Source organism: Solanum lycopersicum, chromosome 10 (genome assembly GCF_036512215.1).
Source record: "Solanum lycopersicum chromosome 10, SLM_r2.1".
In the NCBI taxonomy this organism is placed as follows: Eukaryota; Viridiplantae; Streptophyta; class Magnoliopsida; order Solanales; family Solanaceae; genus Solanum; species Solanum lycopersicum.
The window spans coordinates 55,689,211-55,712,900 of record NC_090809.1 but is presented as its reverse complement, the minus strand read 5'-3'; the positions used below and the strand labels follow the sequence as shown (position 1 = coordinate 55,712,900).

Genomic DNA, 23,690 nt, shown 5'->3' with positions numbered 1-23,690 from the left:
GGAAAGTTTTAGAAATTCAATTTTTACCCTTAACTTTTTATTTTACAAAAATAATATATTTATTGATACCAACCAATAATTTTTTACGTGAACACCAAAGTAGTGATGGAATATTCAATGAATATTCAATGATGATATGGTTGTTGATGAAAGTGACGAACTATTGGCTCAGGGTAACAACATCGCTTCATCTTCTCGATCATCTGATTCGGAAATGCAAGCTCATCGAGAAGAGATTATTCATAAAATGTGGGAAGATTATATTAAAGAATAGGTTGAACTCTTTCAGATGAGAAAGCATAGGTTCTTCAGTGATTGCAATATTTATTTCCTTTTGTTTTCTTCTCTTTTTTTTCCCCGAATTTATATTAGTTGTATTTTCATTATCATGATTTGTACCAAGACCTTTTCACTATACAAATATTTACTAATGATTCTTGTTGATTTGTTGCGGAAGTCATAAATCTTGTTACGTGAGATTTCTATTGTGCTATGTAATACAAATTTATGGTTAGTTTGATAGTTTTAAAAACTTATGGGTATAAATCATATTTCTTAAAAAAAGGAAATATGTTTCTCAAATTCTATGGCCAAACACATGATAAAATTTCACCCAAATTTTCATCCAAATAATATTTGCCAAAAATATTTGAATATCTAGGGCCAAACGCTAGCTTAAGAAATACTATCACTTTTGGTGATAATACATTTCTTGCATCTTCCTTCAAAATTTAAAGTGTCTTGAGACGTAAAAATATTTTTTTTTTGAGTAAAATAGATGTAAAATGTAAGTGTCTTAAGATGTGTCCAAAGAAAGCAAAACTTGCATTACTATTTTACTAGAGCACACATTTATTTTAGATAAGTACTCATATAATCAAGCTCAACGAACATATATTATATATAATGAGGGTTGAAGTGACATAAAATTAATTAATTGTTCAGGAAAAAAATTACATAAATTTAAAATCTAGTTCGTTGTTGAGTTGCTGATATAGTTTTAAATAATTTAAATTATGCTGGTATAGTTTTCAATAATTTAACTAATTTAAAGAAACACTAAGTAAGGCCAAATAATACTTCCAAGTAAAATATATAATTAAATTTTGCATAGCTAATTCATGTACATCAATATTAATAAATTCAATTGCAAGATCAAGAACTACACCATGAAGCTATGAAGTTGATATCAATTTAATTGAATGCATTCGGTATTAACGTAAAATGTTATTCATGAATTGCAATGAAAATTCATGTTTTAATAGAAAGAAAAAAAAAACTTACATGAGATTTCTTATTTTTCTATGGGCATAATATATAAATATAACTTTTAATTTGATTTCAGCGAGCAAGTATATTGTCACGATCCAAAAATGGGTGTGATGGCACTCGTCTTATCCCACCAAGACAAGTCAGCCTAAAACCAAATATCTAACAAAGTGCGGAAGTAATGACAATTCAACAACAATTTCTATTATGAAACCAAATCATATTAATTCAATTTCCCAAAACCAGGTTGTCACGTGCACAAACCTCTAATGTAAATATTAGAATTGAAATAAAATAGGAGTCTAAAATGAAGTTGTCTTTCAAGTAAAAACAAAATCATAAACTGGAGTAGGAAAGTTCGCTGAGATGACAAGCAGCTACCTCACAACCCTCCACAAGATACCTCGGAAACGAAAAGAATGACAGGTATCAAGAAGATCCAGGCTCGTAACCTACAAAAATTTGTAGAAGCAAGGGGTGGGTACCAAACCACGCGGTACCCAACAAGCAAACCTCTAAACACAAGTTAAGTGAACAAAATACGAGTACTTCTTACACCCTATCTAGACCTCCACGCTACAGCCTAACAATTTACAGTTTACCAAACACACGACTCAATAACCACACTCTATCAGTTTACACATTCTCAATAACAACTCAATATTCAACAGTCACAAGCTTCACAGAAAAACAATCACAAGATTAGCAAAACACATGTTCAAGTTCATCAATAATAGAAATGTGCAATGCCATGAGATGCAATGTCAAATATCGTGATGCATGTCTTTCATAACGATACACACCCGCTGTCTCTCAGTCCGGGACCCATGGGGGACATATCTGTCCATGCATCTGTCGCTGCGCACGACACGACCCTCGATAATAGTAACCTTCGCGGCGCGCGATACGTCCCTCGAAATATAATATCCATCACGGCACGCGATACGACCCTCGAAATTAGTACATCCTCTTACCACAACCATGTCTCAGATACAATGCAAATGACATGCTCAAATGAAAAGGAGGAGATAACCATTTGATAACAAAGCACAATTTGCAACAAGAAATACAACACCAACAATTAAGCAACAAGTCTCCAAATCATTCTCAACATCACACAAGGAAATGCACGAATTTCGTACGCTTAACAAGAGTTTAGAAATCCACTTGCCTTAGTCAATCGAATAATTGCTCTTGGGTTTGAGCCTTCCCTTTCCGTTGAGCTTCCAAACCAATGGAAACTATTCAAGTATACATTCACAATAAGGTTTCAAAACTAACAACACTCACACTTTTATGTGTTTAACCTTGACCTAAAAATTGATCCCAAATTTATAATCAAGTTTGTAATTCTTGATGTCAATTGTCAATTAACATGTCAACCCTTTAAATTTTCTACAAATCTCAAGTCCATGACTAAGTTTCAATTTCTCTGAATATCATAAATCTAATGATATTCATACAATACTATTTGACTAGATATTTAACTAGATATATGAATACAACAAAACCTATTTAATATTATCTTAGAGATAAGGAAGATCCGACAATTTTTAAACCACGAAAAATAATATTAAACCCATTAAAATCGGCATAATATCACATAAAACTTAGTTGAAGTTATCCCTCGTAGTGATTGTTTAATCATGGTCAATCATTTGATATTATTAGCATATTATTTTTGATGCATCAGTTAGATGCTCTTAGGTTTTATTTAATTTTAATATTATTATTAATAATATTTTCAACTCAACCTTAAATCTTCGTGCACATATTGACCGCATAACTCAATCAATTAACAATGTTATTACTGCATATCTCATTCCTAATTCCTAATTATTAATACTAAAAAGGTCAATCATTGTTCGATCATCATGCCATTAATAGCCATTAACAATTTTCCACTAAAAAAATGTTAGCGTAGGTTATTCAAATCTAATTTCTTTTCTTTTTCTTTCAAAGCCAATTTTTTTTTACAATAATAATACTAGACTATTCATTCATATATACAATACCAGATTATGTTTGGATTACCTTGGAATTTGGCCGGTAAGTTTGGAATTCGCCGAGGTGATTGTCGCTGCTTCCTTTTTCCCAAGTTTTGTTTTCTTCTTATATTTTTTTAGTCTAAAATTATTAAACCCTACTAAATTACTTTTAAAACATTGGCCAATTAGTATAGAATATTAAATAAATTATTAAAATTGTATTCACTAATTAAATAACCATAGTAAAATTAGTAATTCAAAATTCCCATTAAAATTTTACGGAAAGGGACCTTTATTAAGAGACATAACTAGTTTTCAGAATGGCCTAGCGGGTCATTACATATATCTTCAACTTTGAGTATACACAAGCAGACACTTAAATTTATATAAAGTTAATTAAGTAGACACACATGTTTAACATGATATAGTACTCGTAGGACACAAAATTATCGTATAGAATGCTACGTAAGATAAATATGCTCATATTACTCAATTTTATACATGTATAAGTATTTATATGTGCACATTAGAATTAAAAATCATAGTTATCAGTTGTTGCTAAATTAAAGTTTATGTTTGTTATGTATTGTGTCTTTTTTTATATAAAACTCAACATAAACACATTTTATAGTAATTATTATTTATACGAAAAAGGATCAAAAATATCATTAAACTATCTAAAATAGTTTAAAATATCATGGAAATATCTGAAATAGCTCAAATATGTCATATAAATATTAATTACATTTTCGAATAACTGAAGGATATTTTGATCTTTTTCGTTATTTATATTCTACCTAGTATAAGGGCTAGAACTTTAACAGAGGCTTATTTGGTCCTTCCAAGCGCAGCGTTCATTATTCCATTGCGCATTACATCCCCTTCATCAGATTTGTTTGGTTCGTCTCTTTTTATCTTTTCCAGGTATGTGTGTATCTCCTTCTCTGTTCTCTGCATTTGTCTTGATCTCGAGTTGTGTTTTTTTCGTTATATTTCGCCTATTGATCCAATTTATCTCTTTTCTGTGCGATTTCGCGTCTTCGGATGTGTATCTGTGTTTGTTTGAACTAAATTTGGGGCTTTTTGGTTCTTTGGGCGATTTGTTATTTTGAGGCCCTTGAGCGCACTGGTTTGGTTGCTTTAGGGTTGATCTTCTCTTGTTGATATAAGTACTTTGTCAATTCGATGTCTGAGTTTCGTTAGTGATGAAGTTTCGTGGGGATTCTATATCATATAGCGAGTTACTGAATTCAATTTCTAATTTTTAACCATCTTAATTCGAGCATGGAAACATCAATTTTTAAAAATAAAAGTAAAAGAGAAAACTTTTAACTCATTGGTGACTTGGGTGTAGTAGAGAAGATAAGTGTTACTTGTAACTTGGAAGCATGCTTAAATTTTCAACTCTTTTTAGAAGTTTAAGATGGATTGAAGGTATTATATGTGGACTTTACTTTGTGAGTTGTGAAGTTTTTCAGATTTGAGTCCTTTTAAAAGATTTTTTTGGTTAAATATGATGCTTGCATTAATGATGCAGGAAATTACTGAGATAAAGGAAACTGAAAACATGACTGACGATAGAAGAGTTCACCCAGATTGTAGGAATGCTTCGAACCCTTATCATGAATGCAGCGAATATTGCTTCAAGTTAATAGCGGAAATAAAGAAGCAAATGAGCAAAGCTGAAACAGGTAAAAATTGAATTTTAAGTTGCAACACTAGAGTACTTTGACATTTTTTGGCACTAACAATTCAACTCATATCACAAAAGTTAAATCATTTGACTCTAGTTGTTTGCACTTACCCAAAGATCCAAAAAAAAAACCAAAGCAAACAACACCAACAATTAATAATACAAAAATATTAAATGGAAAATGTTGTCTTTTTTTGTTGCTTAGTTACCCTTTGGTTGAAGATACTGATGGGTATTGTTTCACTTGCAATTCTGTGTTCATGGGTTTAATGGACTAAAGATTAGGTTCACAAAAGGGGTCCTTGGTATTTCTAGGTTTTTCCTTTGGTCCTTGCAGACAACTGTGGTTTAATGATTTGACATCCTAGTGTATAGTAGTTGTAGTAGATCTATCAAAGAAAATGTTTAACCGGAGATAGAGTGACCAAGCAATCTTTGATAGTTATAGATGGAAAAGTGAGAGCACAAGGTGTTAGCTGATTGAGAGACATATATAGTTGTGTTGTCTCCTGCATCACTGAGGTCAAAATAGTTGGTAACTGGTAAATCAGTAAGTGAGGTGTTGGAGAATATGGCTGTCATGTCAATAGTACTATTATGAGTATGGAGTAGACATGGTGGTATAGTATGTATTAGAGCTGAAAACCACCTTCAGAAAACTTGAGATATATTCCTGCCGAACAGAGAGGTAAGAATTAAGAAAGGTAATTGGTGGTTTGTTGAAGAATTCTACCCTACTTGCCCCTAAAATAATCTTTCCTTCCACTATTCATGCCTATTACACAAGCCTATCTTTTTCTACACTAGGGCCAACCTAATCTCGCAACCACTTTTCTTTCAATATATCCTCCCAACTTTTAGTAATAGGATTGGTGCAAATATTTGTTTGTAGAAAATAAAACCACTATCATGTTACCAAGATTATAGTTAAGTTAGTGTAAAATAGATAATATATAGTTCAAGATTAAGGCATGTTCTTTTAATAAAGCCTTATGCTACCCGAATCTTTGGTGAGTGTAAAATTTCATTTTCCCTATTTTCTTACCTATCAACTTTCTCTTCCAATGTGGGCAGGGTCAAATACAAGTATCTACAATTAACTATAGGGAAGGGCGAAGCTTGGGATTTTGTTTTCCACACCTTGGAGCTACATGAATTTGAGACTTCTGGATGCAAAATCCTTGCATACTTCTAGTGCCTGAAACACAGATTTGCCTGTCAGACATGTCTGCAGTACAAGGGAGTGGGGAAAAGTAATTAATGGTGTCAAGAGTAGTTCATGGGACGGGGAAGAGTACAGTTCTTGTGAATGTTGTATTGGAACATCATGTAAAGTGTGATCGGTTTTTTGTGTTAATGCCATTGACATTGAGTAGATAAATGAGGATCTATATATGCTGAAGTGGAACTTTATCATGTCAGCAAGAGAGAAGATACTACACTGCACTGGCTAAGCCACACTTCATTTAGGTTGCACTTATATGTGTCAATGCTTAGGTAACATATGAATCTAATGATATGAGGTTGTTTAAGAACCACCTGTCTTAACTAATGCCAAAATTCCTTGGCTTTGTTTTAGCTTTTATTGATTGGGCTTTGAGTTTTTGATTTTCAGAAAGCTAGCAAAGAGTTATGGAAGTAGTATTGTCACGCCCCAAATCTGGTGGGGCAAACAAGTACCATATGAACATATATGCTGTGCAGATTATCTATGACAGGTGTAATATCAAAGAACTGTGTATTGATGACTACTAATACCGGGTGTTTACACTTTACTCTAATCCAATACATGCATGCCATGTGTTTAAATTTATAGTTTATATTACCTAACTTTAATTAATTAACATGTGTTTTACTCCATTAAATCACATAATAATGGAAATTTAATTAGTTTGGTGTAAACATTCGGTGCAGGTAAGTTTTTTCCCTATAAAAGGCATGACCAACTGATACAAAAGACAAAACTATAGTGTCCATGTACCCTCTAAAAGAGTAAGAAACTTGTTGATTTTAAAAAAAGAGTTAGAAACTTTGCAACTGTCTAGCAGTCGTGATAGGGCCCCACCATACCCATACTTTACAAATATATAAAACAAAATAGAATACTAATTCCATCCTTCTTTCCTTTCATTTAATATAGTTCTACATATACACTTAGCTCAATCAAGTAGCATATCGAAATAAATTACCAAGTAGATAGTCCAAACAGGTAGGACGTTTACGCTAGTAGGTGAAGCATATTCACTTGTATTTGTAAGTCTCATTCCCTCAAAACTATATTCTTCACTTTAGTATAGTTGGATAGTTACTTTGACTCAAATTTAGCCTCACTTTCACATATTTGAATAATTTTTTTGACATTAACTTAGTCGTACATATGTTGAAACGTATAGGGTATTACAATAATTGCTAGTGTGATGTGCTCTTGCCTCTTAAGCCTCTCTTTCGCCACGATGAGCCCAACAATGGCTCTTTTCATACGTGGCTTGAACCCCCAATCTTATGGTAGGAGGTAAAAGGTCTTTACTACTATGCTATATCTCTATTTCTTTTATGCATGTCAACTTGCACAGATTTCATATAATTGTAGCTGCACCTCCCACCAACACAAGTATAGGGTAACCTATATACCAAGACTTGGACAGATGAAAATAAATTGCCTAATGTTTTTGCCTCTATTGGAATTTGAACCTGAGACTTCATGATTTTCAACCATTTTATTGACCACTAGCTACACCCTTGGGATGTCTATACCTCTATAAAGCCTTACTTGCATTGGTTGCAGGAAGAAAACTATACTTAGATAAAAGATAAAAGTATTTCTAGCATGATTTGTTGGAGATGCTAACATGTTATGTTTAACTAGTAAAGCTCACGTAAGTGTTTCCTCAAGCATTTCTTTGCTAGCACTTTTGTTTCTAAGTAGAGCTAATGCCTAATGTTTGCTCCCGTAGAATGGCAAATTTGTTGTATCTTTCCTAGCCTGACCTTCTTCATGCGCTATCAGGTGTATTGCAAGCTAATACTGTTGATGTTCATCCCTCCTCTGTTGTGAGTTCCGATGGGGGTGAAGGTGCACCTGATGAAAGGGATGTTGTTGGAAGTCACAGTGATGCAGATGATCAAGCTGATGGAGAGGATAATATGGGACAAGATGCCGCGAATCTCACAGGGAGGAAGAAGAAGTTATTTGAATTGAGGTTAAAAATGGTAATTGCAAATATGATTCTTTTCTGTTCATTTAGAAATCAATGCTATTATTCTGTCAGCTTCTCTATTACGCTCCTCCTCTTAAGGGACCTCCATCTTTTTCAATTTGTTTGTCTTGCTTTCCTTTTCAGTTTGTTTAAAAAGAATGTCATTTTCTATATTTAGTAATTATTTACACTCAAATTTAAGCCATAAGGTTCAAATTTCATTTTGGTACATTACATAAATATTTTGTTTAAGACCACAAGATTCAAAAGTCTTACTCCCTCCGTTTCACAAAGAATGATCTGGTTTGACTTGACATGGAATTTAAGAGTATACAGAAGACTTTTTTATCTTGTGGTCCTAAATTAAAGTTAGGTTAAATATACAAAATTGTCCTTTGATCTTGTTGATCTTGTGGCCTTAAACATGCCACATGGAAAGTTGATTTTAAAATGTTACCAAAATAAAAAAGAGGTCATTCTTTTTGAAACGGACTATAGAGGAAAGGAGGTCATTCTTTTTGAAACGGAGGGAGTATTTATTTTTTAACTCCGTGCAGAATCAAATTAAGGCAAACAAATTGATATGGAGGGAATACTTCGTTTTCTCAAAAGAATATTTCATCTTCTTGGTTTCTTTTCTTCTTTATAGTATCTTCTATCAAATTATTTATACTCTAGTTTATGGAATTTTATGCAGAATGAGGCAAGAAAAGCTAATCAATCTGCAATGGTAGCAGAGAAGAAAAAAACAGAAGCTCCACCAGAGTCTAGGGGAATGTCCAAGCAAAAATGGATTGAGGAGAGGAAGAAGAAAATTGGAAAGTTGTTGGATGCCAATGGGTTAGATATGAGCAAGGCATATATGCTAGATACACAAGAGTCTGCAGAGGTTAAGTACAAGAAGTGGGAGAAGGAGCCTGCTCCAGCTGGTTGGGATGGTACGACTGATTTTTCATCAAAGTTCTATTTCCGGACATCTACTCCCCACCCCTCCACCAAAGAACAGAGAAGAAAATTTAAAAAAAGAATTTTTTTTTGCATGATTACTAAAGCTTTCAAATATAGCACGAAATATGTCTCTGAGAAAAGCTCACTTTGTTTCAACACGCTACCCTTAGCTGCTCGGTGAGATTTATGTGTGATTCTCCACTTCCTTTAAGGTCAATGAGGAAGTAAGTTCTTGACCATCATGATTCGTTGGTATCAACTCTTCAAAGAAATGAAAGTGTATAGGGCTTTTAGAAATGCACATTAAGCTGTGCTTGAGTTTTTGGTATGCTTCAACTACTTAAGAGTGTGTATAGACTTAATAGTATGACATAGAGAAGGAATATGAATAGGAAAGCTAAATTGATGTGTTCACCTTATAACAGAAAAATATTATTTAGCAAAATGATGGATTACATAAGAACGGGAGACCAGTTGGAGTAGGATTTCAAAAGAACTACGTTTTAGAATATATTTCCTCACAAGGGACAAGACAAATCAACTACAGTTTGGTGGAATATGTCCTGATTTACACTTCTACTTTAGGAGGATAACGAAATTAGTGTGTTATCTATTTCTAGAAATTTCAGCTAGGTAAACCGGTTACTATTTTGTTCTTACAACAACTACTATGCCTTAATCCCAAGCCAGTTGAGGTCGGTTGTATGATTCCTCAATATCATTAATGCTCTGTTTGTCCATAATATTTCAGTACTCCCTACTTGAGCATTATCTTATACTAGGGGTTCTCTAATATATTGTAGGTTACATCTCTAAAAGACTAAACACTAGTCCTCTAGTTGGTATCGTCTGTACGGATTTTTAACTTGCACTATCTTTTAGCTTTTTGCTAGGTCTACCAAAATTTTGAGATATTTTAGATCTTTTGTGATAAATGATAATTTCCTTGCATGTGGTTTAGATATACCTCCTATTTTAACACCTTCAATCATCATGTTGTCTCATCTAAGAAGCGGTGCATTCAGAAGCCTGTGTGACACGTTGCGAATCCATCTCAAGTGTGATTCTCTTATTTTATCCTCTATCTGTGCTACTTGTCCCATCTAATGGAGGGATGTGTTCATTTCTGATCTTACTTAATCTCTGTAAGACTGCAATCTATTTTAATATTCCCATTCTTGCGACACTCACTTTGTCGATTTGTTGGGCTATAGAAGCCCAATATTCACTCTGATATAACATTGTTGGTCTTATAGTTGTTTTATAGAAGCCTTCCACTTTGGTAGATATTTTCCTAGCACATTACACTCCTGCTGAACTCCTCCATATCAGCCATCCTACTTAAATCCTAGATGGAACATCTTCATCATCATTCTATTCTATTGGAACATTGAGCCTGGATGTCTAAACGGTCTAGGTACCTCAATTCATCCTATTTCACATCAACGCATGCTGAGATTTAATGAGTCTAATTGGAAAGATTACATTTTTACGGTTGTGGGCTTTGTTATGTTGCAACTGGGAATTAGTTAGACTCCTTCATTTGAATTAAATTCTAATATTCTATCATTTTCAAAGTTTCTTTATGGAGACTTTTATAGAGCTATGTTGGGAGAAGTTATAATTATCTCTGACTGACTCTGTATTCTGGCAAAAATTCTCATGTATTTGCCAGCCTTGGATTATCTAGCTTGAATTGAAGGTAGAAAGATGGAGTCCGGTCTACTGGGTATTGATTGTGCAATTTGTATTGTCATGCACGAATTTTCAAACTGCTAGCCCGTAAGGGAAAGCTAGAATTCTTTTCAATTTTCTGTCTTATGCTTCTGTAGAGTAGTAGTAAATATATGATATATTTCTGAGCTTTCAGTGAGACATGGTAAAAGTATCCGATTTTCTTATAGTTCACTCCCTTGTTTTGAAAACATTGTTGACCTACATTGATGATCCTTTTTTTTCCCCTGGCAGTTTGGAAGTTTTGGATTGTGATGCAGTTGTATATGGTGAAGCTGATCTGATTTCCTTACCTATGTTATTTTTCATTTTTCAGTTTTTAATCAGAAGACGCTATACGATGCATACAAGAAGCGGACAAAGAATGTTGCTGTTGATGTAGATGAGTACAATAGAATGAAGGAAGCTGACCCAGAATTTTATCGAGAAGCTTCTAGTCTCCAGTATGGGAAGGTAAGCTTCAGCCATGATACTTAGATTTGTTTTTTTTTAATTAATTTCACACTTTAGAAAATAGACAACCTACACTGACATTTTTCAATTGTACAGGCACCAAAATTATCAGACGACAAGATAGAGAGGATGGTGAAGGAGCTCAAGGACAGGGATGAGAAGCGCCAATCATTTAGTCGGAGGAGAAAGTTCCATGAAGAGAAAGACATTGACTCTATTAATGATCGTAACGAGCACTTCAATAAAAAGATTGAACGTGCATTTGGAAAATACACCTTGGAGATCAAGAATAACCTCGAGAGAGGAACTGCATTACCTGATTGAGGTATTAACATGCCATGTCAATGTGTACTTTTCTGTATCCTAGAGCAGTCTTATGACGAGGATGCTCCTTGATCTGTTGCTTTCCTGTATCATGATTTCAGTGATATGAATTTCTATCTCTCAACCTGATGCAAATACTTGTAAGTTCTATTATTTGCAAGAAACTTTTTATTGTAGACCAGAAAAATGTAAATATCTAAAATCCTTTCCCCTCCCTAAATGAAAAGGTTTGAATAGGGAAATGATCTATTAAGAGTATGAGCTTTTTTTTGAGACTGGTAGGATTATTACTGACCATTTGACACATTAGCAGGAAGTATTATATCTTTACATAGACAGATACTGGTAATGAAGAATTTCCATTTCTTAGCAATTTATATGGCAAATGAGAAGGTAGAGGAACTTCTTATTGAATATAGTGCACTGGTCGTGTCGATTGTTTCACAGTATCAGGTGCTTAAATTTGTTTGCAGAGAGGTTCAAGTGAGTGATTTAATAATGGTTTGGCCATAATCTGCACAAAGTTCTCTCATGAATGGTGAGTTGTGTACGTAGAAAGCTATCCACAATATCACCTCGGATATGTTAAGTTTAAATCATTTCTGGGCTTTGGTTATGCATTTTTGGGTTTTGCTTTTACTGAAGCTATTGCCTTGTATAGAAACTTGCGGATTCCCCTGCTATACATTACAACACCTTGCTCCTCTTACAGGAGCAGCTCTGGCTGAATATTTTATGTATGGTGAACGCTGGTGTCAACCAGTTTTCCAAGGCATACTGCAAAATCCTTTGTTGATAATAGTAAGTAAGGTTCACCCATTACTAAGAGTATTGAATCATCCACTCTTCACTGTAAAATCCTTTGTTGACATATGGTACCATTTTATTATATCCAGATTTGAATCAACGTTGTTTTACCCTTACCTCGAAAAGGTAAAGTCTGTGTATACTCTATCATCCTGAAATCCTACTGGTGTGGTGGTACTCCGCTGGTATGTTTGTTGTGGTATGAGTCTAGTCTTAAATTATTACTCTAGCGAAGAAGGCCCCAATATGAAAAAGTTCTCACTAAACTAACTAGCTGTGGATGCTGCCAATTCTGTTTTGATGATGCAAAATAAAGCTAATGGTTTTTATGCTGAGTTAGAAAAAGATAATGGGGACCTACAATTGTTTAGGTTTTTGGTCCTTTTGCATGTGAATCCACAGTAAAGGCACTTCTCGATCTTAGCACCCTTCCCACTTCACATGACAAGTGTGCCTTTATTGGTCTCTCTATTCTATAAATTCTCCCATCTCTCTTCTTCCTTTTTCTTTACTACGCTATTCGTTCATTTTATTACTCACTATTTCAAAAATATTTTTATACCTCTTTTTGTTATATTTTGGAATAAAAATGACCTCGCCATTATCTTAAGACAACAAATATCTCAAATAGTTAACTCAATTTTTTAGTGGCGTGAAATTTATTAATATTCCCAACAAAAGGAAAAAAGATAAATATGCCTTCAAACTGTTCTAGATGATATGCAGATATTTTCGGTCATACTGTTGGGATGTTGGTGCTCTGCCGTTCAAAAAACTAGAATATATATATATATATATATATATATATATATATATATCATTTATACTAATGAATATATATGTGTGATAATTTTATTCATCGATTGGACAATTATTAAATATCGATCGACGAATAAGATTGTGTCATGTGTTCCTATTTAATCTTTCATTAGAGTGAAGGACATATAGGCTTTAATTTTTTACTATAGGTGCATCAATATACCAAGTGTAACAGATGATATCTACTAGTTTGACTTAGCATAGAGTTTAAGAAAGAAAGAAATACTCTTAAACTTGTGGTCCAAAATGAATGATGGAAATTTCTGATCAGAAAACAAATATTTTATGGTTAAATTGTTACTTAATATAAAAATATTTCTTTCATTTCATTTTATGTAATATTTGATCGGACTCGATGTTTAAGATATAATGAAGACTTTGAAATGTTTACCAAATTATCTTTTATTGTAAATTTATTTTTTCTCTCTTCATAATAAGATTTAGTGGGACCAACAACGTTAAAAGCGGAATCGTATATTTAAATGTTATGTGAATGTTCTTTTTTGGACTTATTAAAAAAGGAAATGATATCACATAAAATAGAATGAATAAGTCGTATAAATTGAGACAGAAGCAAATACCATTTATTGATAACGATTTTCCCTGTTTTCGAAAGTGTGGAAATTGAAAAGTTAAAGAGAGGGAATGGAGTATGATTTTTAACCTTTTCATTACCGTTGGTTTGATTTAGTCGTATTGTTTGTCTTCAAGTCAAAAGGAGTTGATGCAGGCAATTGTCATGCCAACCCCTGCAATAATTTTACAGACTCACCAAACAGAGACCCATAAGCATAGAAGAGCATCTGGGAGACACGTGGCACTATTCTATGTGGATAATGGTCTCAAACATATCTGAAGGGGTTGAAAGAAGCTCTTTAAATGATTCCATTAAGTGGGTACTACATAGATGCCCACTATTCAATTTCCACCAAAAGAAAAGAAAATTAGCCTTCATAACAATATTTGTGGAAATGTTCCATAGAAAATAAAGTATATATTAGATTTGGATGAACACCTAATTACAAGTAGTTGGCTCTGTGCTAATACATTAATATAATTAGTATTTTACTTAGATGTACATGCTCTTGTATGATTTCGCTCTATATATACCTCTTCACTCTTTATAATTATAATACGATAGACATGAAATGCATGTAGTTTAAAAAAATTTACTTTTTTATAAAATGGTTGTTATGTATTAAGACTTTCGTGGAAGTTTTAGTGGACAGGGTACCTATACAAGTGGAAAATAACAAATACCCAATAAGGTGATTTTGAGTGCTAAAATAACATGAAACCTTTAAATTTATTCGAAAGAGAATAGACCACCAACTCTAGTCTCATACCAAATTAAAATACACATCCAAAAACTAACATTAAAGATGAAACTGTACCAAAACGAACAAAATAAAAAAAGGTTCATACATTAATTAATTAATCCTCATACACAAAATCAAACAATTAAGCCAGAAAAATTTGAACTTGTGAATGAAAGTTGATAACTTGTTTAGTTGGTTTGGTTGCTGCGGAATGATCCCAAAGCTTTTACAGCTCCAGCTCTCAATATAAACTGATGGTATATTGCTGCTGCCATTGCTCCCACCATGGGTCCAACCCAGAATATCCACTGCAACAATTTATATGAGCAATATTTATTATATACGTTAATAACATTAAATCTCTCGTAAACTAGTAAAAACTTACTTGGTCATCCCAGATTTTTTCGTTGCCGTAAATAACTGCAGCTCCAAAGCTCCTTGCTGGGTTAATACCAGTTCCAGTAATGGGGATGGTGGCCAAATGAACCATGAAAACAGCAAATCCAATTGGAAGAGGAGCCAACACCTTCATATCCAAATTAATTACTTAAAGAGTTAGTATTGAAATCACTATTTTGTGGTCTATTTACAGATCTACTAGACCCATAAACAAGGGAAATTACAACTAGACATGAATTTGAAACTTTAAAATTCCTAAGTTTTGTGTTGTGAGAGGGTAACTTACAGGGACATGGGAATCACGAGCGCTTCTTTTAGGGTCAGTAGCAGAGAAGACGGTGTAAACAAGCACAAAAGTACCAATAATTTCAGCACCCAAAGCAGTTCCATTGTTGTAACCAGGTTGCACAAAGTTAGCACCTCCACCTTCTGTGTTGTAGTAATGCTTCATGAATGCCTTAACGAAACCAACACCACAAATAGCACCAAGTGACTGTGCAATTATGTAAGCAACTGCTCTTATCAATGACACTTTCCTTGCCAAGAACAACCCAAATGTCACCGCCGGGTTAATATGACCACCTTCAACAACAACATCAAAAAAAATGTATTTCTGTTAGTTTTTTTTTTTTTTACAGAGATCTAGAGCCCATAGTTTAGAATTTTAGTGATTCTTTAGACACATATTAATCATTCAGGCCAAAAACGTCAGATTCAGTTGGACCCATGAATTATATACATCAGCCCATTTCCAGGTAGGGACGGAGCTACAGTTGTGCTTACAAGTTCATGAAAAACCCACTAATTTCACTTCAAATTTTATATTTGTATTAAAAAATTTTAAACTCATGAACTCAAAAGTACAAAATTGTGGATACATAAAATTGGAAAGTAGTAGTCTTACCAGAAATTCCAGCAGTGCAGTAAACAAGGACAAAGATCATTCCACCAAAAGCCCACGCAATTCCAAGAATCCCAACACCATCACATTGGTCTAGAGCGTTGAGTTTCTTGTGACCGATAACAGTAGCAACGGTGACATAGAGGAAGAGAAGGGTGGCGATGAATTCAGCTATAAGAGCTCTGTAAAAAGACCATTTGGTAAGCTCAGCCATGTCGAGAAGAGGAGCTGGAGGAGGGTCAACATAGTCCTTTCCATGATGATGAGCTTGTCCTTCTTCAATCACGTCCTTCGACATTTTTTTTCTTTAGCAGTGAAAAAATACAGAGCTTTTTTGAGTTTTTGTGTTTGTGAAGAAGATGATGAATTTGTGCTACATTTTAATGGGATAAGGGAAGGGTATTTAAGGAAATTTAACTGAGTAAACAATGATATATTCCTGTCAACAAGATAATCATAATTATAATAATAATAATGGTTATTTAATTCATATTCTAGTTGTTTCTAGCTAATTGTTGTCTTCACTTGAGATACTTTTTTATTAATCTAATGCTTAATTATAAAGTTTGTTAAATTTAATTACTGTACTATGTAAAATTCATTAATGATTTTATGTGTACTATTATATAGGTGGTGTAGGTACTAGTTACATAGTTTATTCTACGTAGATTTGAGGCCAACTTTATAAACATGCAGAAAAAATTAATCATTCTTTTCAGCAGTAGGCATTTCATTTATCAGTTTATATATTAAATTAACTCATTTTAATATGTTTAAATTTAAGAAAATGCTCCTTAATAATTTATATATTAATTTTATTTTATTTAAATTCGCTTGAATTTAATTCAAACTCGTTTTACTTGACTCCCTACTTTTGACCTATACTTCATTGATCTTTAAATCATGTTGTTATGTGTCTAATGATTTCTAATTATTGTTGTTATGCTAGGGTATTCTTTACTTCTTTATCTTTATATATTAATCATATACAATAGACCACATGTTTATGTTCTTAACTTGTAACCATACCCTATAAGAATTCAAAATTATATATTTTCTTTTGTAACACTTTTCATTTTCAAGGGTCAAACAGTTTAAATTTAATCGATAATTTATGCATGAAATTTTTAAATTTTTTGAAATGAAGTTTATATATTTATAAACTACGTAAACGTATTATAAGTCACAATAACTATTAATTTTATGTAGATAATTTTTTTTATCAAAAATAAATTTATTTAAATCTCAAAATTCGAAAAGTATCGAATAAATTGAGAGGTAAATGTTAGCACCAATTTAGAGGGGGTGGAGGGTATGGGGTAGGGGGTGGGTGGGAGAAAGAGAGACAGCAAGGCCATGTGAGGCTAATCATCTGTTGATCTCTACTCACTACTGAGTTGTTTGTGGGCACTTTTGTCTTCACCCTTAAAAAAACCACCCCAATCCCTAGTACTCTTTTCCACCTCTCTAACGGTTACATTTTCTTTTTTGTCTTTTCTTTTTTCCAATATATAAATATATGTAATATACTACATTCTTTATTCGTGAAATTTTTTTTGAAATAAATTCAAACTTGATACTAGAATTATTGTAATATTATTGAATTTGAATATGATTTTTTATTTTTATATTATTTAATAGTGTTTTTTTAAAGGTATATATGTGTCCATGTGGATATTATAAATATTAAATAATTATAAATAATAACGTGTCCATGTGGACACATATATATCTTTAAAATGCACTATTAAATAGTGCAAGGGTAAAGAATCCTCCATAAAATTTAGCATCATAGCAATTTTAACTAAAATTGGAATATTTTCAGACATTTTTCTCTTTATTCTTTATTGAAATATTAGTGTTATTTTGATATATCTTATAAAAATTGTGTTATATATCATTGATATTGTTATATTAGTTTTAATTTGTTTGCATTAGTTATATGATGTATTAGTAATGTTGATTAGTTGCATTAGTTATATTGAAATTATTTTTTATGTAGTATTTAATTTAATATATTAAAGATAATGTGTATTGTATAAATTTTTTTATTAACAAAAATATCCTCAATAACTATGATAGAAAAAATGTTGAGAAGGTTTCGAATGAATATTATATCTTTAATCTCATTAATACATGTATTAAAACTTCATGGATATCTTTAATTTTCATTTATTAATTATACATAGCTTAATACTAAATAAAATGAACAAATAAGTTGAATAAGTATACCAAATAAAACACTAGTAAATTCACTATATTAATGCATATATTATTTTTTCTAATGCACTTATCAAATGATTTTTTAATTTTAAATCAAACCATGTAAAAAATATGTAATGAATTGAAAATTTTCCGTCACCGTTAATTAATTAAAAGCTTCAAATTCTGTTTTAAAAAATAAATTTTCTTCAAACCTCTCTAGTTAGAATAACTAGAATCTCTCATAGTACATCTTCTACAAGTTGAATCTGAATCAAGTGGGACAGTAAAATTTTAAATATCATGATAATTTTACCCAAATTAATTTTAAACTAATTAACATAGACTGCCAAAATTTTCCTTAAAGCAAAAAAAAAAATATGGAGTCTAATCTACAAAATTTGAAGCTAAGAGTTCACAAGTTGACTTGTAAGGATTTGTTCCTTAGTATTTAACCTAAAACATTAACGTAAAAGTAAAAATAAATAAGTTGTTGGTAAGAGTTCTTCATGTACATAAAGTAAAAGAGCTATTCATAAAATCTTTCTAAATTAGGAAATATATCTTTTAAAACTTTTTTATTACATTAATAATATATTAAATGTAATCCTACGATTATAAATTTTGTTGAGATAGGATTTATCCAAATTTATATCAATTTTTATAAGATAGAAATGTTGTTCTCGATACATATTGACTAAAAAAAATGTTTACCAAATAAGATTGTTAAAAAAATAAGACAGTAAAATAACAAATGTACATAACAACGAAGAATAAATCTACACACTGAATTTCTTTTTTTTACGTAATTACTAAATAATTCTACCAATAAGAAAAATAGGAGAGGAGGGTAGTCCTTACCCTCCGTCAAAAACTCCTACGAGTTAAATATATCTACTATTAATTTTTTATTTTAATTCTTAACATGTAAATTTAAAAAAAGTGATATAATCTTATAAATATTCGATAAATATTCGTAATAACATGTTAAAGATATAAATTTTAATTTTTTAACCAGATTAATTTATTGCAAATTGGATATGAAAGTGTATATATAAAGAATTGAAAGCCAATATACTTATATTATGTATATTATAATCTATAAATGAATGATAGTTGCCTCCTAGTTAAGAAAAGTGTAAAGTAAAGCTGAAAATTACATGAAGGTGGTAGTGGGATCAGGATGTTTTTGTATGAAAATTAATTTTGCCCATCCCTTTACCTTTTATAAAATAATTTTAATTTTTATTAAATGATGTTCTTTTTATTATATTATTTATATAGTTGTACAAACGTGGATAGACAAAGCAAATTTGCTGTCCTTATCTGTAATTAATTAATTGTATAGCATAAGGAATATATTTATTTGAATATGAAGATACTTAAAAAGGAAACCATTTAATTTATTCTTATTGTGATTGGCTGTAGTATTTTGATCAATCATATTATTATATACATATATAATTGAAAGAGAAATAACACATCTACATCCTTGTGCAACTCTTTAATTATTTTAATGATAATCTTAGGTGTATTATTAATATATTAAGTTTTTGAATGCACAATCTACTAAGTAATGACAAAGTCAGTCAGTCAACTTGTGGTAAAAAAGAAAAAAAAAACTTTATTGGAGTGTGAAAACAAACAATTTATCGTGTGGCTCGAAACTGAAATTTGTTCATTAGTTTGGTTAGTATTATTAGTTAGGGTTAAAAACAGTACAGTATCGTTACACATTCTTTAGAAGCTGCAAATTCTCAACTTTCCTTTTTTCTTTTTGCCCTTCTTTTTCATTTTTGTAAAAGTTAAGTTGGAGATATTGAGGTGAGGAGGGTAAAATGTGTGTAGATGTTATTTTATTTAAAAGATATATAAATCATTTTTGATAATATTCTTAGCTCAAGAACAACACAATATAAGAAATCAAAAAAGAGGTCGTAAAAGTATAAGAAACAATCTCTCTCTATATATATATTCAGTGTTGTTTTATAAAGTAGAATCTGAATTGAAGAGCGTAAAGTGTACACAAATATTACTTTACCTTAAGTATAAATAAATTGTTTCTGATTGCATCCTCGACTCAAGAGAAACACAACCAGGACAATTAAAAAAAAGAGGTAATATACAAATAAATAACAATACTATAAAAAATAATCGTTAACGACAATTAATTAACAACAATAGCTTAATTACCACTAAATATGTACTTTTAGCGACAATAAACACTCTTTATATGTTTTTAAAGCCTTTAGTGACATTAGAGCGACAATTAACTAATGATGATAAAAATTTAAAATACTCTTTATCAATGTGTATATTTATTTTTGCTAAAAAATATTTTTACTTTAGTATAATATGATAGTCGAAAAATAAATCATTAAAAGATAAAATACTATGAGAGAATGCACTAAATATAAGTATGAAAATATAACAAGTCAATATATTTTTATCTATTAATTTTCTATTTTAATTTATATCTATAAAAATATAACAAGTCAATATATTTTTATCTATTAATTTTCTATTTTAATTTATATCGTTCGCGACCTCCACAAATTATACAAATATTGATACTTTTTAAAGAAAATATATGCTAGTAATTAAAAAAAAAAATAGGTCCATTATGTAATAGATATCAAAAAAGAAGCATGTGAAACACAGCTGGCAAATAGTTTTCACTAACCCCACAAACTCCTCATTACTTTATCTTTTTACCAAACTTTTATCCCTTTTGCTAAACGTTGCAAATGAGGCCGCTATATTTTTGTTTATTTTTAAAACAATTTAGCAATGTTTTATACCTCTACAATTTGAGTGGAGAGTTGTGAACCTCAGTACAACTATAAATAATAATATATTTAATATAATTTTAGACGGATAATTAAAAATAATAAAATATATACAAATAATAATTTTGTTGGATTGAAATAATCTTTAATAAATTTTCAATTCAAAAAAGCTACTATAATAAAAAACAAAAAATAGACCTGAAACGAAACAACAAAGTGTTCAATAAGCAAAAACAGATAAAATTATGTTAAAATTGGAAAAAATAGGAAAAAGGGTCAAATATGTCCCTAAATTATTCGAAAAGGTCTAGATATACTCTCCGTTTAAAGTTTAGTTCACTCATGCCCTCGCCGTCCAACTTTTGGTCCAAATATGCCCTTATGGGCGTTAGTTGTCATGTTGGACATATCCAACTCTTTTTTTTATTTCTTTAAATGTCACATGGAATTGTCATTTCATTTTGACCTTACCACATGACATTTATATGAATATGGAAAGATATCCGGACTCATAAACACTTAATCCGAACCATAAATCGACCCCTTTTAAATAAGTTATCCGACCGATTTTCAACAATTTTGTTTACTTTTTATTTTTCGATAAATTCCGAAAATGATTAATTGATTAATAAGAAAATATGAAAAAAATTATAAAATTAACGCAAAAAATTTACAAATAAATAGTAACTTTAAATCTAACATTTCAATATTTTTTTATTTTTTTTTATTTTTCGATAAATCTCGAAAAATGAGTAATTCATTAATTAAAAAAATATGAAAAGCATGAAAAAGAAATAGAAATTAACGTCAAAAGTTCACAAATAAATATAGTAACATTTCATTCTACAATTTGTTTTGAATTTTTATTTTTTTCGACAACTCCGTAATTTATTAATACAAAAGGAAAAAATATGAAAACAAAATAAAAAATTTACATCAAAATTCACAAATAAAAATAATAACCTTAAATTCAATGATTCAACAACTTTTTTTATTTTATATTTTTTCATATTTTCTTATTTTTTATTTGTTAATTTTTTTGCATAATTTTCAATCTTTTTCATATTTTTTGTTAATAAACTCATTTTTTGGGTTTGTCGAAAAAATTTAAAATTAAAAAAATGTTGATATTGTTGAATTTAAGGTTACTTTATTTATTTTTTAATTTTCGGCGTTAATTTAATATTTCTTTCATATTTTTTTATTAATCAATTACTCATTTTCATGATTTATCAAAAAAATTAAAATTTTTAAACAAGTGTTTAAATTAAATTTAAGGTTACTATAATTATTTGTGAATTTTTGGCTTTAATTTTATATTTTTTTCATATTTTTCCTATTTTTTGTTAATCAATTACTTATTCGGAATTTATCAAAAGAAATAAAAATTAAATAAAATTATTGAAAATCGTCGGATAATTTATTTAAAAGGGGGTTGATTTATGAATCGGATTAGGTGTTTATGAGTCCGAATATCTTTTCATTTTCATATAAATGTCATGTGATAAGGTCAAAATGACATGACATATCCATGTGGCATTTAAAGAAATTAAAAATGAGTTGGATACGTTCAACATTGCAACTACCGCCCATAAAGACATATTTGTACCAAAAGTTAAATGGCGAGGACATGAATGAATCAAACTCTAAACGGAGGATATATCTAGACTTCTTCGAATAGTTTAGAAGCATATTTGACCCTTTTTCTAAAAAAATAAGATGCTTTATAAATACTACGTAAAACTACTTTTTAAAAAAATAAAAAAAGGATTGATTACCTAACACTTTTAATTTCCATCCTAATTAGTGATTTCCAAATTATTTAGGATTGTGAAGTTCAATATATCATGCTAAAAGTAAAAGTTATTATTATCTTGCTCATTTTCATGATAGAACACAATTTAAAGTTTTAGTTTCTTTTAGAGTAATATAAAAAAAAAACTATTGTCTTATTGATATTGTTGTCTTTTAGCTGAGAAATTAATTTTTAGAGTAAGAATGGACCATTCATTATTACATTTTTCAAACCATTGTACCAAATCCGTCAGGTCTCTTACCCGTGATTTTGAACATTGCATTAATTAATACTATATTTGTACTCTACCTATATGCTATAATATTGAACTTCCAAATTTTTGATTTTAATTCAATCTTTTGGTATGAATACTTAGTTATTTGACATCATAATTCAAGAATTATAACCAAATAAAATCATGCAAAAATAGTGTCATTTTATATGAGTAGCAGAGATTTCTAGAAAATAATTGGCTTTATCCTAAAAAAGCAATTGAATTTGGTGGAGCCAAATACAAGATTCTGGTAGACGTATCCAGGGAGTTGTTTCACAAATCCAAATAAAGATAGCGACACGTAATGAAGTCGAAGAAAGATAATTTCTTTGTCCGTTATCTTAATTTATACATTTAAATTTTTATAAAATTAAATAAATGAATGTATTCATCCTATATGACACTCTACATGATAATTTTGTGTTTTTCATGACATTCTTGTGTATTATATATGTTATGTAGGACACATGTGTCTATTTTTTTTAATTTTATACAAGTTTAAATGTCTACTTTTGCACATTCAAAATTAGAATACATAGTTGTCCGCTGAAACCAAATTAAGGGTCATGTCAATGTATTATGTTTTTCTCAATCAATCTATGAAAATTTTAAGGGGAAAGAGCAGAAATCAGATACTTTTAAGATAAAATTATCCTTTGTCACTAACAAGTTCATAATTACAGAAATTATTTAAGCTGATACATTAATCTTAAGCGCTAATACATTAATCTTATGCGCAAGATACATTAATCGTTAAGTAAGATACATTACATTTTATA

The 23,690-nt window shown here is 30.6% G+C and overlaps 2 protein-coding genes across 4 annotated transcripts; one reads left to right on the top strand and one right to left on the bottom strand.

The window, feature by feature from the left end:
• The first annotated feature begins 4,076 nt into the window (after positions 1-4,076).
• Positions 4,077-11,859, top strand: LOC101245103 (pre-mRNA-splicing factor syf2). 3 transcript variants are annotated; one of them, NM_001347653.1, is made up of 6 exons: positions 4,077-4,181; positions 4,795-4,948; positions 7,958-8,160; positions 8,845-9,085; positions 11,146-11,282; positions 11,379-11,859. In NM_001347653.1, exons 2-6 carry the CDS (start codon positions 4,825-4,827, stop codon positions 11,604-11,606), a joined length of 933 nt encoding a protein of 310 aa, NP_001334582.1. In that variant the 5' UTR covers positions 4,077-4,181; positions 4,795-4,824; the 3' UTR covers positions 11,607-11,859. The 3 variants fall into 3 exon arrangements, with proteins under 3 accessions (NP_001334582.1, XP_010327399.1, XP_069145762.1); XM_010329097.4 differs by lacking the exons at positions 4,077-4,181; positions 4,795-4,948 and adding exons at positions 6,322-6,447; positions 6,566-6,668 and having other exon boundaries at positions 11,379-11,848; XM_069289661.1 differs by lacking the exons at positions 4,077-4,181; positions 4,795-4,948 and adding an exon at positions 7,349-7,462 and having other exon boundaries at positions 11,379-11,848.
• A 2,660-nt stretch (positions 11,860-14,519) lies between these two features.
• On the bottom strand, positions 14,520-16,226 carry PIP2-9 (aquaporin PIP2-9). The gene is made up of 4 exons (NM_001246917.2): positions 15,855-16,226; positions 15,237-15,532; positions 14,937-15,077; positions 14,520-14,859 (listed from the first exon to the last, which is right to left on the bottom strand). The coding sequence occupies exons 1-4, from the start codon at positions 16,147-16,149 to the stop codon at positions 14,740-14,742; spliced, it is 852 nt and encodes a 283-aa protein (NP_001233846.2). The 5' UTR covers positions 16,150-16,226; the 3' UTR covers positions 14,520-14,739.
• Between the last annotated feature and the right edge of the window lie 7,464 nt (positions 16,227-23,690).